The following is a 15,137-nucleotide window of genomic DNA, read 5'->3' on the forward strand; positions in this document are numbered from 1 at the left end:
GGTGACAGATTTGAGAGTTAGCTTTACAGAATTTATAATTAAATGAGCGTGTGAGAATCGATGAGTTTGCCAAGAGAGAAAATAGGGAGAGCAGAATAGCAAGGCATGTCCTTAGGTGGCACCTACATTTAGGGGTGGGAGAAAACAAGAGAAACTGAATGCTAAGTCAAGGCTGTCAGAGAAGAACAAATATATACCACAGAAACTTCGAAAGTTATGGTGATTGTCAACAGTGTCAAATGCTACAAAGAAGCAAGAGAGAATAATGAAAGCTCGTAAAAAGCTTTATGAGCAGTTGCAGGTGATAGAATCAAGATACTAGAATATAAGATGTGAAGAAAATTGGATTCTGAAGATATGTAGAGAAAAAGAAAAACTCTAAGAAGTTTCTGAGTAAGTAGGAAAGAAAACACATAGTAACTTAAAGGGTAAATATGATCAAATGAATGATTTTATATTTGCTATTCTTTTATTTTGTCATAGGGGGTAAGATAAAATGTAAGCTGATAGGGAGGATTATTAGAAAAAGTCAGTGATACTGAAAAAGAAAGAGGAAGGCACAATTGATGAGATAAATACTTGCAGGTGCTGAAAGAATATTATAGATACTAAAGGACATCTGTGCAACACTTTCTAGTTTGTACCAGTTTTACATTCATCATTTTCCTGTGTCCTTACCAGAACACTGCGGGTGAGTTGTCATTACTGTCTTACTCTCTAAATAATGGTTTTGAATTTCAAAGAAACTAAGTCATGTGGCTGGAAATTGGCAGGGATGAACATCAGCCCCATGTCCTCTCCCAGTCCAGTCCTCCTCTATTTTGAGTTCAGGATCCTAAGCACAGGATTTAATTTTGAAGAGAAGAATTGCCTTGTTTTCCTCAAGAAGAAACTAAGGCAATATGAGATGTTTCAAGGTAGAAATGCACAGAAAGTCAGGTCACCTGTTCTTAAATTCAAAAAAAGTAGAAAGCCAGAAATTCTCCACAGAGAAGATGGTGCTGATATCGAGCTATGACAGGAGGAGCAAGTTTGGGATAAAACACATCTTCTTTAGCAAGCATTTTAACGAGCGTTGATGTTCTCTATTAAACAACCTTTAAATGTCACAAGAAGGACATTTTGCGATTCTAAAGAAACAGGGACCAGAAACTTATCTTCACTGTGCTTAAACATTGTGTCTGGACAAACCAACTTTACCCACACTCTCCTTGTTGTGAGTGAGTGCTAAACGTGGCTATTTTTGTGGTTACTTCTTCACTCTTCTTTTAAAGTATGATATAGCCTACATAGACTACTACCAATTTATTTTTAAAAGATCAAAAACTATCAAAGTAGAGTATTATTTTCCTTCACAGTGGGTCTTACGGGTATTTGTAATGAGTGCTGGAGGTCAATAAGGATATTTTTATATGTTTCACATTTATCTCACTAAGCATTTTATGGCAAAAAAAAAAAAAAGATGCCTGTAAGATGATTTTTAGAAAGGAATCATAGTTTTCCATTGATAGCATTAGAGCTTTATATGGGCTCCCTAGGGAAAGTATTTATCTGAAGCAAAACTTATAGCTTCCTATAAAAATGTCTCAGGTCCTTGACAAGAAACAAAATGTCTCTAGCTGACTAAAAACTAGGAAAAGAAAATTCTGTCCATGAAGGGATTACTGTTAGGATAAGTACTTCTTAAAACAGTTCTTTTCTTGTAGGCATGAGAGACTACTCTTCAACTGTCAGATGCAAATTGATGACTGGATTTTAATATGCCCAATACTAACAGTCACAACTAGAGGGCTGTGAGCTACTTGAAGACAGAGAGCCATGCTTTATTATTCTTCCTCTGTGCCCCAGAGCCCAGCGTGGTGCTTGACACAAACTTAATGGCTAGTATATATTTGCCGAATAGACAGCGGCCAAGGCCTGGAGAAAAATGCTTGAGAGGGGAGAGGTCGTTTCCTCCACTCACGTTTATCCTGGGCCTTACATTTGAAAAGCATTTGACCACTTTACAATTTGTACAGGAAATTTCATTTAAACTAAAATGCTGTGGCCACAGTCAGGTGAGATGGACATTCATAGATGGAGAGATCGAGTAACTGAAGGATAACTCTTTCTGAGGTACCAAGTTTTCTTTCCTTCCACCATCCAAGTTCTTTGTAAGTACCTCTGGCATCTGTAAGAGAGCAGGAGCTGTTGTCACATGCTGCAGCTGGGTACCCAGGTGGTCTGCTGATATTCAGAGAGGACTGTTCTGGCATGAATTCTAGGGCAGCGTCTCGCAGCTGTCGTGAGCTGCTCTGTGGCTAGAAGCAGCAGATGTTACTGGTATCTGACAGATCATCAGACATGGGAGGACACCAATGTGAAATGCAAAATATCTGACCCAAATATCATTTAATAAATCACAGATCCTTTCCATCCAGTTCTCAAAAATCTCATCTACATAACAGTTTTTTCACATTCACGATTTATTCATAGGATGAATTGTACCATGAGGAAAGCACAAATTCCAATAATTCTACTTTTGTCTTAGTTAATATTCCCCTAAAATGCGCTAAAAATACTTCCAAAGCCTCTGGTATTTATCACACTTTAAAATTATTGATAATTGAAAGATGAAAAAGTATGACTGCCTCACATATTATTTCTCTTGCTCTTTTTTATGAATTATCTGCTTGCACCAATCTATGCTAATATAAAAAGCAATACTTTTTTGTAAATATGAAAAGCTAGATACTAATTTTCTTAAGCAGACCCACCTTATATTATGTAGCATTTGCAATATCCGGTAGGCTGCGTTATGTTCTTCATTTCTTGCCTGCTGTACTCATACATGTCATTTAAGCAGAAGATGGAAGATTTGCCATAACACAGTCAGGTTCTAAAGGAGAAGTGGGAATTTCTTCAATATCAGCAGTCCTGATAAGATGTGGAATAATGACAAGTAACAATTCTCCTGACGCCAAGAAATACAGTAGCTATAATGTGTGGTAATTCTGAAGGTCAGAAAGCTCCAAGGCAAAGAAGGTCATTGAGAGGCAAAAGTGATAGATAGTAGAATGTACATTATAAAATGTTGGTGTGTGTGTGTGTGTGTGTGTGTGTGTGTGTGTGTGTATATATATATATGTATATATATGTATATATATGTATATATATATATATGTATATATATGTATATATATGTGTATATATATATATATGTGTGTATATATATATGCGGTATCTCCACTATGCATTTTAACTGCCAGGAATGGGTGTTTGTATTTGAGGACAGTGGGACAAGAGGTTAAAAAGATCCTGTCTGTGACCTCTCCGACCTCACCATACCTCTGATACCCACTGGTTCATATGCAGCCTGTCTCAGTTCCATCTCAAAACATTGCCCCCACTTCAAACCACACTCAGTATAAGCACACCTTTCTATTCTGCTCTATTTTCTTTTTCTCTGCCTTCCTTGTACTCTCATACTCCTCCCTCCCACCCCTAATTCCCAAGAGTAATTTGCTAAATCTTTTTTTTTTTTTAGATTTTATTTATTTATTTGACAGAGAGACAGCCAGCGAGAGAGGGAACACAAGCAGGGGGAGTGGGAGAGGAAGAAGCAGGCTCATAGCGGAGGAGCCTGATGTGGGGCTCGATCCCATAACGCCGGGATCACGCCCTGAGCCGAAGGCAGACACTTAACGACTGTGCCACCCAGGCGCCCCCCATTTGCTAAATCTTGGGCAAAGCGAAAAGATAAAGCTGGATTGGGAGACTTTCCTTAAAGAAATTTACTTCAGAATTAATATGTGAGGTTCTGTAGAAAATGAGTAGGTATAAAAGGGTTTGTTTCAAACTCGGGGGTTTCGGGAAATTCATTTCTAAGTTGAAAAGATATCACAGATTCAAGATGCCCAAGGATGAAAAGAACTTTGGAAGGGAAAGTACCTGATAACTGATTATTTTAGTAGCAGGTTGATGGGATATATGAGATAGTATAATTTGACTCAGGAGTGCCTGTATTTCATGCCAATATGAAAATAAAATCTTCAAATTACTCTAATGTATGGTGATTTCCTGAAAATTATCATTCTCTGAGAAAACAAGAGTACCTTTGTGATTTCCCTTTTTTTATAACATTTGTGACCTTTCTAAAAGAGGAAACTTCCAAATCTGAGGGGGAAAAAACACATTGATTGCCTCGTAACTTTTACAGTGTTATCTCTTTCATACTTTCTCTTGTTCAGAGAATAATATCTACACAACACATACTTCAAATACAGCTTAAGTCAAATCAGCATACCTAAGTAGGAAAATGTTGATTAAATTTTGGAGAGATATATTATTCCTATCTAAAAATCTTATATCTAGGGGTGTCTGGGTGGCTCAGTCGGTTAAGTGTCTGCCTTCGGCTCAGGTCATGATCTCAGGGTCCTGGGATCTAGCCCTGCATTGGGCTCCCTGCTCAGCAAGGAGTCTGCTTCTCCTTCTCCCTTTCCCTCTCCCTCTGAGTGCACGCTCTCTCTCTCTCAGATAAATAAATAAAATCTTTAAAATAAAAATAAAAATCTGATATTTAAAAGTGGTCGTACGCTCCATGTAAAGAGATCAATCTAAATCCTAGAAACCTGGAAGAAAATGTAGCCATTATCAACTTCAACTCTTCTTCTTTTACATATGAATTTTCTGAGGACTCTCAAGATTAAGTGATTTATTCCAAATTCTACAATCCATGTGTGTTTATTTCAGGTCAAGAATACAGTTTTCCAATTTCAAATCTGGTGCTTTTTCATTTCATCCAAAATAACTATTTTTGTTTTAAGCATTAAATTATCAAGTACTGGATACATTCCCTGGGCAGGTTGACTCTGATTTCTTGCAACTCAGATATACACTTAAAGGCCACAGCAGCTTCATGTACAAGAGTCTTTATCTTGAGATGTTACAATATCAGAAGTGACCCCAGCTCTAGAGTCCCCTTGCAGATCACATGAATCTCCCCAATTACATTTTGAAGTGAAAATGAGGTCAGCAGTCAATTAAAGAAGACATTCCTCCAATCAAAACTATGAGGAATAACTGGCAAATTTCATGTCAAGAATAAACAGAAATGTCTACTAAACCCCTTATACCTGCGCCTTTTAATTAATGATTTCTATGTCTCTTTTGTTTGTGCCAACCCACTAAGGACATAGTGCCTTCAGGTTCTCAATGAACTCTCTTTTAGACTTTGTTTCAGTTGTAAGAATTAAAAAGATTTGTCATCAGTCTACTTGACTATGTATAAACAAAATGGAGGGTTGAAGTGTTGAGAGGGGTTATTTGAAACAAACAATAAGTAGAATGAAATATTGGGAAAATTGAGTAATCATTTTCTTGTTTCAGGTTTCCCTTTGCTAGCACTGAAAAAAAAAAAATAATCACTTTTGTTTCTAATTCCATCTTATGGTAGGCACATTTTCTGTATGCTGTGTAATTTTCCAGATTTCCCTGTATTAATATTAATAGATTAATAAGTCAGTCGATATGTATTGAACATAAATACCAGCTATACATTTTTTAAACCTTGCAAACCTTGATTAAATGGTGTATTTAAGTTCTGATTTTTTTCCCTATGTGCAAATTATGCCAATTTCGTAAAGTAAAACACGGGATGATGAAATTCAGTTTTACAAAGTAAATTTTAATTTCACGTGATGATGAAATTCAGTTTCATAAAGTGAAACGTGATGCTTTTCTCAAAGACATAATGTGGTTGGGGAGATAAGATTAATATATGTAAATAGTATGTATATACAAACAAATATACATGCACATAAATATGTATGTATGTATATATATTATACACACACACACACTCAAACGTGTGCACATACGCACAAGAACATTTTACGAGATGACTATATAGAACTGGGAGCTGCCTGGGGTGAGGTGGTAAGTAGCTATTGCTATGAGTCAGTAGAAACTTGAGATCCATGAAAGCTGGCAGAGTTAAGAACTGTTTACCAGAAGAAAATATATGTTGGGCCCAATAGAGAAAACATAGATAAGGGAAAGCACATACATTAATTCTTAATCTTCAATCCCCTTATTATATCAAGTTATTACATTCCTCTGTTTCCATTCCCATCACTATCATCATTTTCCTAGATTATTGAGATAACCTCTTTAATAAATCTTTCCTATTTGCTCCATTTTGATCCATTTTTCACATAAAGGCAAAGTATCTTTATGCGCACTGATCTGCCTCCATCCTCACCAACAACCCTCTGAGGTCGATTCTGCTAGTCTCCTGTTATTACCTGAAACCCGAAGCACAGAAAGATGAAGTCACCAAGTGCACCCTGCTAGTAAGTGGCAGAGCCAGGATTCGACCTCAGGAGCTAGAGCCTGTACCACCAGAACCATTGCGCTATGTGGCCTCTACGGTATATTGTTGTTGTTGTCATTAAGGCCATATTAAACAGCGACTCCATGCCAGAGATAGTATGTGTGTGGGTTGGCGGTGGGGGCATAAAGATTAGTATAAAAACAGGCAGCTGCATGAATTTGGCACAACAGCTGTAAAATTAGAAATAGGAGCACTAGAACTGAGATTGCAGACTTGGAGCTTATGAAGTTTATGAACCTTAATTAAAATGTCACTGATGTAGGTGCCAAAAAACATGAAAAGAATAATGTATGTTAGTTAATTGTCTTCTAGCTGGGGGAAGAAAATCAGATAGATAATCAAATGAGCAATGGGCATTTTACATTTTGATTAATAACCTTCTCCATCATCAAAAGACTCTGATAAAAATATCTGGGGGAAAAAAAAAAACAAGTAGCTGGCCAGCTTCAATCCTCTGTGGGTAAAAGGACGGTTTGTATTTCATACATCGTGAAATTTACTTGAGAGAGATACAATATACAAATATTAATCTGTCGGAAGCCTGGAAAATAACAATCAGATATGCTCAGTGATACAAAGTAATTCGGACATCACATGCTCATGCGGATGAGACATCATGTTTTATTCAGTTTATGCTGTTTGTTCAGACACTGTAAGATAATTTCAGAGAACAAAATGTAGTGTTCTAATTGGAAACTAATTGGCTATTCTTTTAAACTCAGCACTGTACCTAAACCCTTGGATGTTAATACTGCAATTCCAATAAGAGGCAAAACTTACCAAGTTTAAACAAAATATTTTTTAAGAAGCAACAATAAGCTAATTCACTACAGATGCTGGTTTCCCTCAAAAACAGTAAAAGTCAAGTAATATACAGATAACATTTTACTTCTTCCCATAGGAAGTGTCAGGCACAAAGCTTGATATACGCTTATCTTATTAGGGTCTTAGGAAGTAGTTGTTAAATCCCTATCTTTGGGAGGGACAGTTAAGGCCTTGAAGACTTAAGTTTCACAAGTATGCACAGACAGTAAGTGACAGAACTACTAGAAAAACTCTACTTGCTTATTTGTAAGCCCAGGTTCTTAATGACCGTGTCCTATTCTTCCTTCTTTCTTTTCTTCTTTGATTCCTTTCTTCCATTTTTCACAAATATTTATTGAAGGTACACTAAGGAAAAATATCATGGTAGTTATTGGGGTCTCCGCGCAGTTCGAGTTCTTCCTACCGTAATATTTAACCATATAGTTTTCTGGAAACTCTATGTCTGAATTACTTCACTTTACTGAAGTGTCTCCCAAGTACAGAGTAACTATTTGGTCATTTGATCAATTAGATGTTTTATTTTTACTTTAACTAACTGGGTATTATGACCAGATATCAGCCTAATTCACGCATAATGTGATAGATATGCATAATGTTATGCATTCCTACCTTGATCTTTTCATTTTCATGCAAATTTTGAGGAGAGGCTTTCCCTGGGTGATGCACTGTGAGTGTTAATCCACACAGTCTATGAGCATTGATGGCCATGGGAGAAGTGCTCACATTATTCAGGAGTCAGTAGGCTATGGCTCACAAGCAAAGCATGGGCCAGTAGTCACGGAGTCATGGAACAGTTACCTCTACCTATGCTGCCGCTCCTGAATATGCTTCAGAACCACCTCCGTCTGTGAGAATCAGTCAGGGCCAACTTTGCTTTCTGTCTTGTAAGTCAGCAGCCATTACTGCATTATGCCTGTAATGTGCACACGAAGTCTTACCGCAGGTTAGCATGATAACCAAACATCAGTGCTTGCATGTACCTTTACCTTTGCCTATTAGGCGGGAAAGGAGAGAGACCACTGGAACTCGATTTGGGAATGTTTTCGAAGTAAGGATCCTTCTTTGTGTGTACATCTTTGGGACAGAGAACCCATAAGCCTACAAACCAGGGTAGGGCCAAGAAGTAACAGAGTGGAAATAAAGTGCCCTCACTTACCCAACCACAGTGCTAATCCATATTTGCAAAAAGGCAAGTTGTGAACTCAGAAGACAGTTGTCAGTCCTGGTTTATATGCAACAGGGTTTATTGTACAGTCTAAATTTAGAGAAGCACATACTTAAAATGATTTTTTTTTTCTCCAATCATTGTAGAACACTCTGAGTATTCCTTTCCAATCCTGATGTCATTTAGGATATACTCAATAGCTTTCTAGCCACTTTCAGTTATTAAAAATAGCAGTAATGTTCAGTTTAAAGCTTTGGTTTCATAAGCAGTGCATGCCTCAAATTCTCTTCTCTCCCCAGGCCCATGTTGACAGAAGCACTTAGAAGGGGGAAGGCAGGCTTTACGGGGTTCCCATGCCCCCAGTTTATGTCAAATAGGAGGGCTACAGAAATGTCAGGTCTCATCTGATTTCATGTTTTATGATGGCTGCCTGCTCTTAGCTCAGTTTGGTTCCTCTTGCTACTAGTGGCCTCCATCCGTGAATCTTCTATACACGGTTTCACTGTTTTCTCAGAAGTGTTCTCAGCCTCACCTTGTATGGTTTTTCAGAGGGTTTAAAACTTAGCCTCTCTCTCACCCTCTATGGTCTCCAACTGTCTTTCTCAATGTTACATCTCCTTGCTGACCTGCCAGATTGCTAGTCTCACAGCTCATTTTCCCTCTTCTCTATTCCATGATCTATAGAGTTTGGGAACCACTAAAGTCCTGTCCCATCGTCTTCTAGGACTACTCCTTCCCAGGATTACTATGTCACTGGACCTACCAATTCTGCTGCAACAAGCTGTCCAGTATACGCCAGCCCACCTTCAGGATTCTCTAGGACAGAAGTTTCCTGTTTTACTAGGATCACATTTTTCCTTACACTTGAGGCTTTCCCACAGTCTCACTCACTACATTCTGTTGTGTTGTGATGGTAATACCTGGGTAGTCTGCTGATTTTACTGCTCGGCAAGTATCCAACAGGGAGTGAAATGCCAGTCTCTCCTTCTTCACTCACGTAGTTCCTCTGTATGAATTGGGTGAAGGAAGAAAGCTCTTCATTCATGCCTAATCCATAGAAGAGGAGTGGGAGCTCTACCCACTAACACTGCCCAATGAAGAGAATATCTGAAATTCCCTCTCAAGTGAAACATGTCATGTGCTATTTCTTCTGAATCTAGGGCACTTTGCTGAATGGCCTGGTCACAGTACAAATACCTCAGTATTTACTAAATCATGTTTTCAAGAGAGAGATCATGTGAATTTGACTAAATGGTTACTTTAGTAACATTAAAAATTAAGATTGTATCATTTAGCAACTTGGTTTGGCGTAAGCCATCAACCATTTCTAATATTTATTTGTTGTGCTGTGACCTCCAAAGAACTTCCTCAATTCCCAAAGCGTGTGAAGTAACAGTGGCATTTCATTTTACTAGCCTACTCTGCTTAGTCTGATACTAAAAGTATTTCCTTCTTAAATGCTGTTTAAAACCTCTTCAAAATTTGTCTGCTTAAATCTCATCATTCTGCCAGGGATGGCTTTTTTTTAAATATTACTTTTGATGGTTAATTTTGAGTTATTCATTCTTCCATTCAACCAACGTGCCGTGACATCTCTTGTGTAAGGAGCGCTGGGCTTGGCTGGGGGGTACTGGGAGGTGGGGGTAACCAGATAGCTCCACTGCCCTTTTAGAGTCTACTTTCTAGTTGGGGAAAAAAGTGCAAGCCAAACAAACACATAAATTACAGATTGTGATCAGCAAAGAAGGAAATAAACAGGGTGCTCGTGCAGAAAATAATTGGAGTGGGACACTTTAAATATGGAAATGAGGGAAGAACTCTCTGATGCAGTGATGTTTTGGCTCAGAGGAGAAGTATGGGAAAGAAGCCCTCAGATGCAGGGCAGACAGAATTGTATTCCACGTTATAGGGAACTTGTTGAGGCTTTGGTGTGTGAGAGAGTATGTGAGTTGTTATTCTAGGAAATGGCAGAGGGCCAATATCAGCAGTGCTCATTGACAGAGGGAAAGAATCACGTAGGGTCTGCAAGGCCCTGCTAAAGGATTTTGTTTATATTCACAGTTCAGTAAGAAACCACGGAAGTATTTAAACATGGAAATAAAATGAAATAATTAAATTTTTAAAAGACCACTGTGCTTTCTCAGTACAAAACAAATTATAGGAGAGCAACAGTGAGCACAGCAAGACAATTAAGAGTCTGTTGCAACTGACCCACGAGAGATGTTGGTGATTAGGACAAGGATGGTGGTGGAGAGAAAGAGAGAGATGGATATACAGAGAATTAATTTTATAGATAGCAAAGCCAGGATTTGTTAAAAGATTGAATATAAGTGATGAGGGGAAAAAAGGAGAAGTCAATAATGACTTCTAGTGTTTAGCAAGGGGGAGGGCCTTCTCTTTTCTTTTTAATTTTTCTTTCTTGTTGGTTTTTAGTTTTGGGGGTTTGTTTGTGTGTTTTTGATTAACCATCAGAGTTAGTGGTGGCACCATTTACTGATGATTACAAGGACTAAAAGAAAGTAAGACCTGGCTGGCAGGGCTAGGATGAATCAGCAGTTCCGCAACAGACATGTTTATTTAGGTGTATCTGAGACATGCAAGGGCACATATAAGCAGATGTTTGGATACACAAGTGTGGATCCCAGAAGAGAGGTCTGGACTGAGATGTCACTGTTGAGGTTGTGAGTATTCAGATCACGTGCAAATAGCAGGATGAATAAGACCACCTGGAGAATGAAAAAAGGAAGGTAGGAAGGTAGAGGCTAACATTTAAATATAAATTTAGGGTGAAAAACATATAAACAGTGAAGTACAGGGAGGAAAAGCAAGATAATCCAAGAAAGAAGTCTACTAGATATTTATTAAGGGAAAAATGTGTGTTTTTCACCTTGGCAATTTGGGGGAGCTGCAAAAATAAACAGCATTTCATTATGAGGAAGAGAAACAACATATGTCCATAAAAATTTTATGTTAATTTACAGTATGGGGAAACAGAGACATGAGTTACTTTGAACCAAGAGAATATGGACCAAGGGAAGAACTTTTTGTTGTGTTTGTAATCTTTTTACTTGTTTATCTATTTTAAAAATCTATTTAATAGATAGGAGATTTTAGAAGATATTATGTGAAGGTAAAACATAATCTAGTAATGAGCAAAATTATTGATGTTTCTGGAGAAAATCAAAAGAAGAACCAGACTAGCAAAGTTCTCAAGATCGACTTAAGCATATGGTTTAGACTGACATTCAAGTATTGGTTAATATTTAATAGAAGGATCAACTTCCTCCATTTTAATGGAATGGAAGAATGTAAGGATTGCATAATTCCAAGAAGGTTTATAGATTTAATGCTACAAAGATGAGAGAGTTACCAATCAATTAAATACTCTGATTATTTAAGAATACTCTGTCCTGTCTTTTGAGGATAATAGTGAATTCCATTCTTTTGTATTTCATTTATATTTTATACTTACATTTTAGTGTTAGGTTGAAACTTCTTTACTGTTCACATTATGCTGTTTAAACAATTAGGAAATGAGAAAGAGTAGATTGCATATGTAATGCACAAGCCAGTGTTGATGAATATAGCTTGTTACTGAGCATCTTCCATCTTCTGATAAAAATGAATGTCTCTTCCTGCTACCCAAGCCCAAGGACAACCCTCTTCTAAGATGAATATTGCTTGAGAGGTCAACTGGAGAAAACTTTATCTTTCAAAATAAGCAATTCTCCTTAAAAGAAGAACAATGTGGGGCACCTGGGCGGCTCAGTTGTTAAGCGTCTGCCTTCGGCTCAGGTCGTGATCCCAGGGTCCTGGAATCGAGCCCCGTGTCGGGCTCCCTGCTCAGCAGGAAGCCTCTTCTCCCTCTCCCTCTCCCTCTGCTTGTGTTCCCTCTCTCGCTATCTCTCTCTCTGTCAAATAAATAAAATCTTAAAAAAAAAAAAGAACAATGTTAGTTACAGTATAAAATCTAATCCTTCCAACTTCATATAGCAATAACTATGGCTCTTGTTTATTGGGATAAGCAACCTGTAGCACATATGCGAAGTTACATGCATGTAATAGACATATATATGAGTGTGTGTTATATGTGTGTATATCTGTGTATACACATGGCACATACACATATGCTATTAGTATAACCTGTGGCTTAACAATGTAATTTTATAGAAATAAATGTGTTTGGGATATTTAATAACTAGCCTCAACCGCACAGTAAATCCAGGACACCAAGAAGGATGTGACACATGCTTTCTAAGAGTTTATAGTTTTAAAGGAGAGATAGTGAAGTAAACAATTGCTTACAAGACAGTGTAATCAGTTCTTCATGAAAGAATGTTTAAAGGAGCGTCTGGATGACTCAATTGGCTAAGCACCAGACTCTTGGTTTCAGCTCAGGTCATGATCTTATGGATCATTGGATCCAGCACCAAGCTGGGCTCTGCACTTAATGGAGAGTCTGCTTGAGGATTCTCTTGCTCTACCCCTGCCCCCACTTGTGTGTGCTCTCTCTCTCAAACAAATAAGTAAGTCTTAAAAAAATAAAAAAGGATGTTTAAAGTACAAAAGTCACAAAATACTAAACCTGTCCACATAGCTTCCTAGAAGAAATGACTTGGAGACATGGAGACAGATTTTGAAGGACGCATACATGTTGAGCAGATATAAAGGAGTCCTAGCACATTTTAATAAGAATGATGTATCCAAAGGTGTAAGACACAGGGGATATAGGACAGCTGAGAATTAATGGTCATTTAAAATTGCAGATGAATGGAGTATAATTGGTTTTTCTCCAAATCAAATTTAGTTATTTACCATGGCATTAACATGTACAAATTCATTAAATCATAGCAGATTTTAGATACTAAATATCTATTAAATAGCGATTAAATTAACTACTGGGAACTGAAAATTTGGTAGTCTGATAAAGGCACATGAAAAAATAAATGCATTTTATTTCCACAAATCCAATGCTACAATATTTACATAGATCAAGCTATTCTAAATCAGAATTTTTTGCCAAGCTGAGTATACCAATTCTAAATTTTGCGTCCATCCAATGTTTGCTTGAACTGTGTGAACTCTAAAGATTTGGCCTTTGTTAGCCTCAGTTTCTTGTCAGACAATATTACTGCATTATTTGCAATGATTGTGATAGAACAATTGCTCCTTTTCCCAGATTTGGCAATGTGGAGGCTCTCTGGAGATTGTGACTTGCTCCCACGTTGGTCACGTTTTTCGGAAGGCAACTCCCTACACTTTCCCTGGTGGCACTGGTCATGTCATCAACAAGAACAACAGGAGACTGGCAGAAGTTTGGATGGATGAATTCAAAGATTTCTTCTATATCATATCACCAGGTAAACATGATTTCTTCCTCTGCAGGGGAAAGTAAAATTTAAACACGCTGAATATGTGTTTCATTATTGCTACTATTCTACTGGTTTAAATAAAATGTTTATCACCATAATCTTGCAGGAAATCGTGTTTGAGAAAGTTGTACTATGAAGTCATTTTTCTTCTAAAGTGAGGAAGACTACACTTATCTCAAATGCCTAAACGTTCTTTTTTTTTTTTCTTTGTTTCTTTCTTGGCACAAGATTTATGCTAGAAAAGTGGAGTAAGCAGTACACAGAGAGATCCAAATTTAGTTAATATGTATTAGCTCAATTTAAGAAAAACCGTTTTTTTAAGGAGAAGTAAGCCTATATTTCCTTGTTTCACCAATAAAGCTGGCTGGGTTGGTAAGAAATTTTGTTAATGTTTAAACAGAGATGTTTTCTATTGCCTAAATGATTTCCTGAAGATACAGAATGGCAAATTATGCACATAGTAAAATTTGTATTTTTAAAGAGTATTAAATGACACAGTGAATTACTCATTAATTGATATGTGGAAAAGCATAATATAATAAAATATTACCCGACTTTAGTTACAGGGAGTAGATACAGAAATAGAAGTAAAGGTAAACTATCACTGCCTAGTGGGACTGTGAGTAATTTCATTATTTTCCTTATACTTTTCTAAATTAAAAAAAAAACATACTATTTATTTTTAAAAGTTTATTTTAAAAGAATTTAAAAGGAAAATAAATTTTAATAAAGAATTTTTAACATTTTTAAAGAATTAAAAAAGAAAAAAATAATGGTGAGAAAATTCATACCCGAGTGCTGTTATTATGAATGATCTCAGTTTTATAATTTTCTAGAATTTTTCCAACGTATTACTTATTTAAAAAAAAAAATAACCTCTGAGACATTACATTGTTTTTTAAGGAAATAAGACGTTATGAGAAGCTACAAACAAGAAGACACAGGAGCCTTCAAGATCTCAAAGTTTAGACAAAGAGACCAAGTCATAAATTAATACAATAGGAATTCAGCTGTATTGATAAAATAATTTTTAAAGTTCTATTTTGATATTTTATGTTTAGGCCATGTGGTCATCAATGACATGATTATGTAACCCACAAGAACAACAACAAAAATTCATGCTTACCTCTTCTTTTTTATGTTAAAATCCATTACATGGTTTGGAAAAACTAGTTTGGGTTCTAACTGACATGCTCTGATTTCTGAAAGTGTATATATGAGGCTGTGAAAACTCTTCTTTTATAGAAAAGGAGGCAATAAGCAGTATGAACTTTCTTATTAAGATCCATTATTACTATAGGAAAGAAAAATAAGGACAATGCATGTGTAAATGTGTGTTTAGGTGAAGGATTTTTTTCATATGTTTTCAAGCTTCTTCTATGTCAAGAAGCTATTGTCAGAA

At 36.8% G+C, this 15,137-nt stretch overlaps 1 protein-coding gene across 2 annotated transcripts in view; it reads left to right on the forward strand.

Annotated features, from left to right (window-relative positions):
• The window catches only part of GALNT13 (polypeptide N-acetylgalactosaminyltransferase 13), a 512,016-nt gene that overhangs the window by 351,778 nt on the left and 145,101 nt on the right, over positions 1 to 15,137 (forward strand). For both annotated transcript variants that reach the window (XM_045781744.2, XM_045781753.2), the window contains exon 9: positions 13,543 to 13,723. In XM_045781744.2, the coding sequence (XP_045637700.1) occupies positions 13,543 to 13,723 (181 nt within the window). The remainder of the gene's footprint in view (positions 1 to 13,542; positions 13,724 to 15,137) is intronic.

Source organism: Ursus americanus, chromosome 1, assembly GCF_024610735.1.
Source record: "Ursus americanus isolate L20-20 chromosome 1, mUrsAme1.1.p, whole genome shotgun sequence".
Classification (NCBI taxonomy): domain Eukaryota; kingdom Metazoa; phylum Chordata; class Mammalia; order Carnivora; family Ursidae; genus Ursus; species Ursus americanus.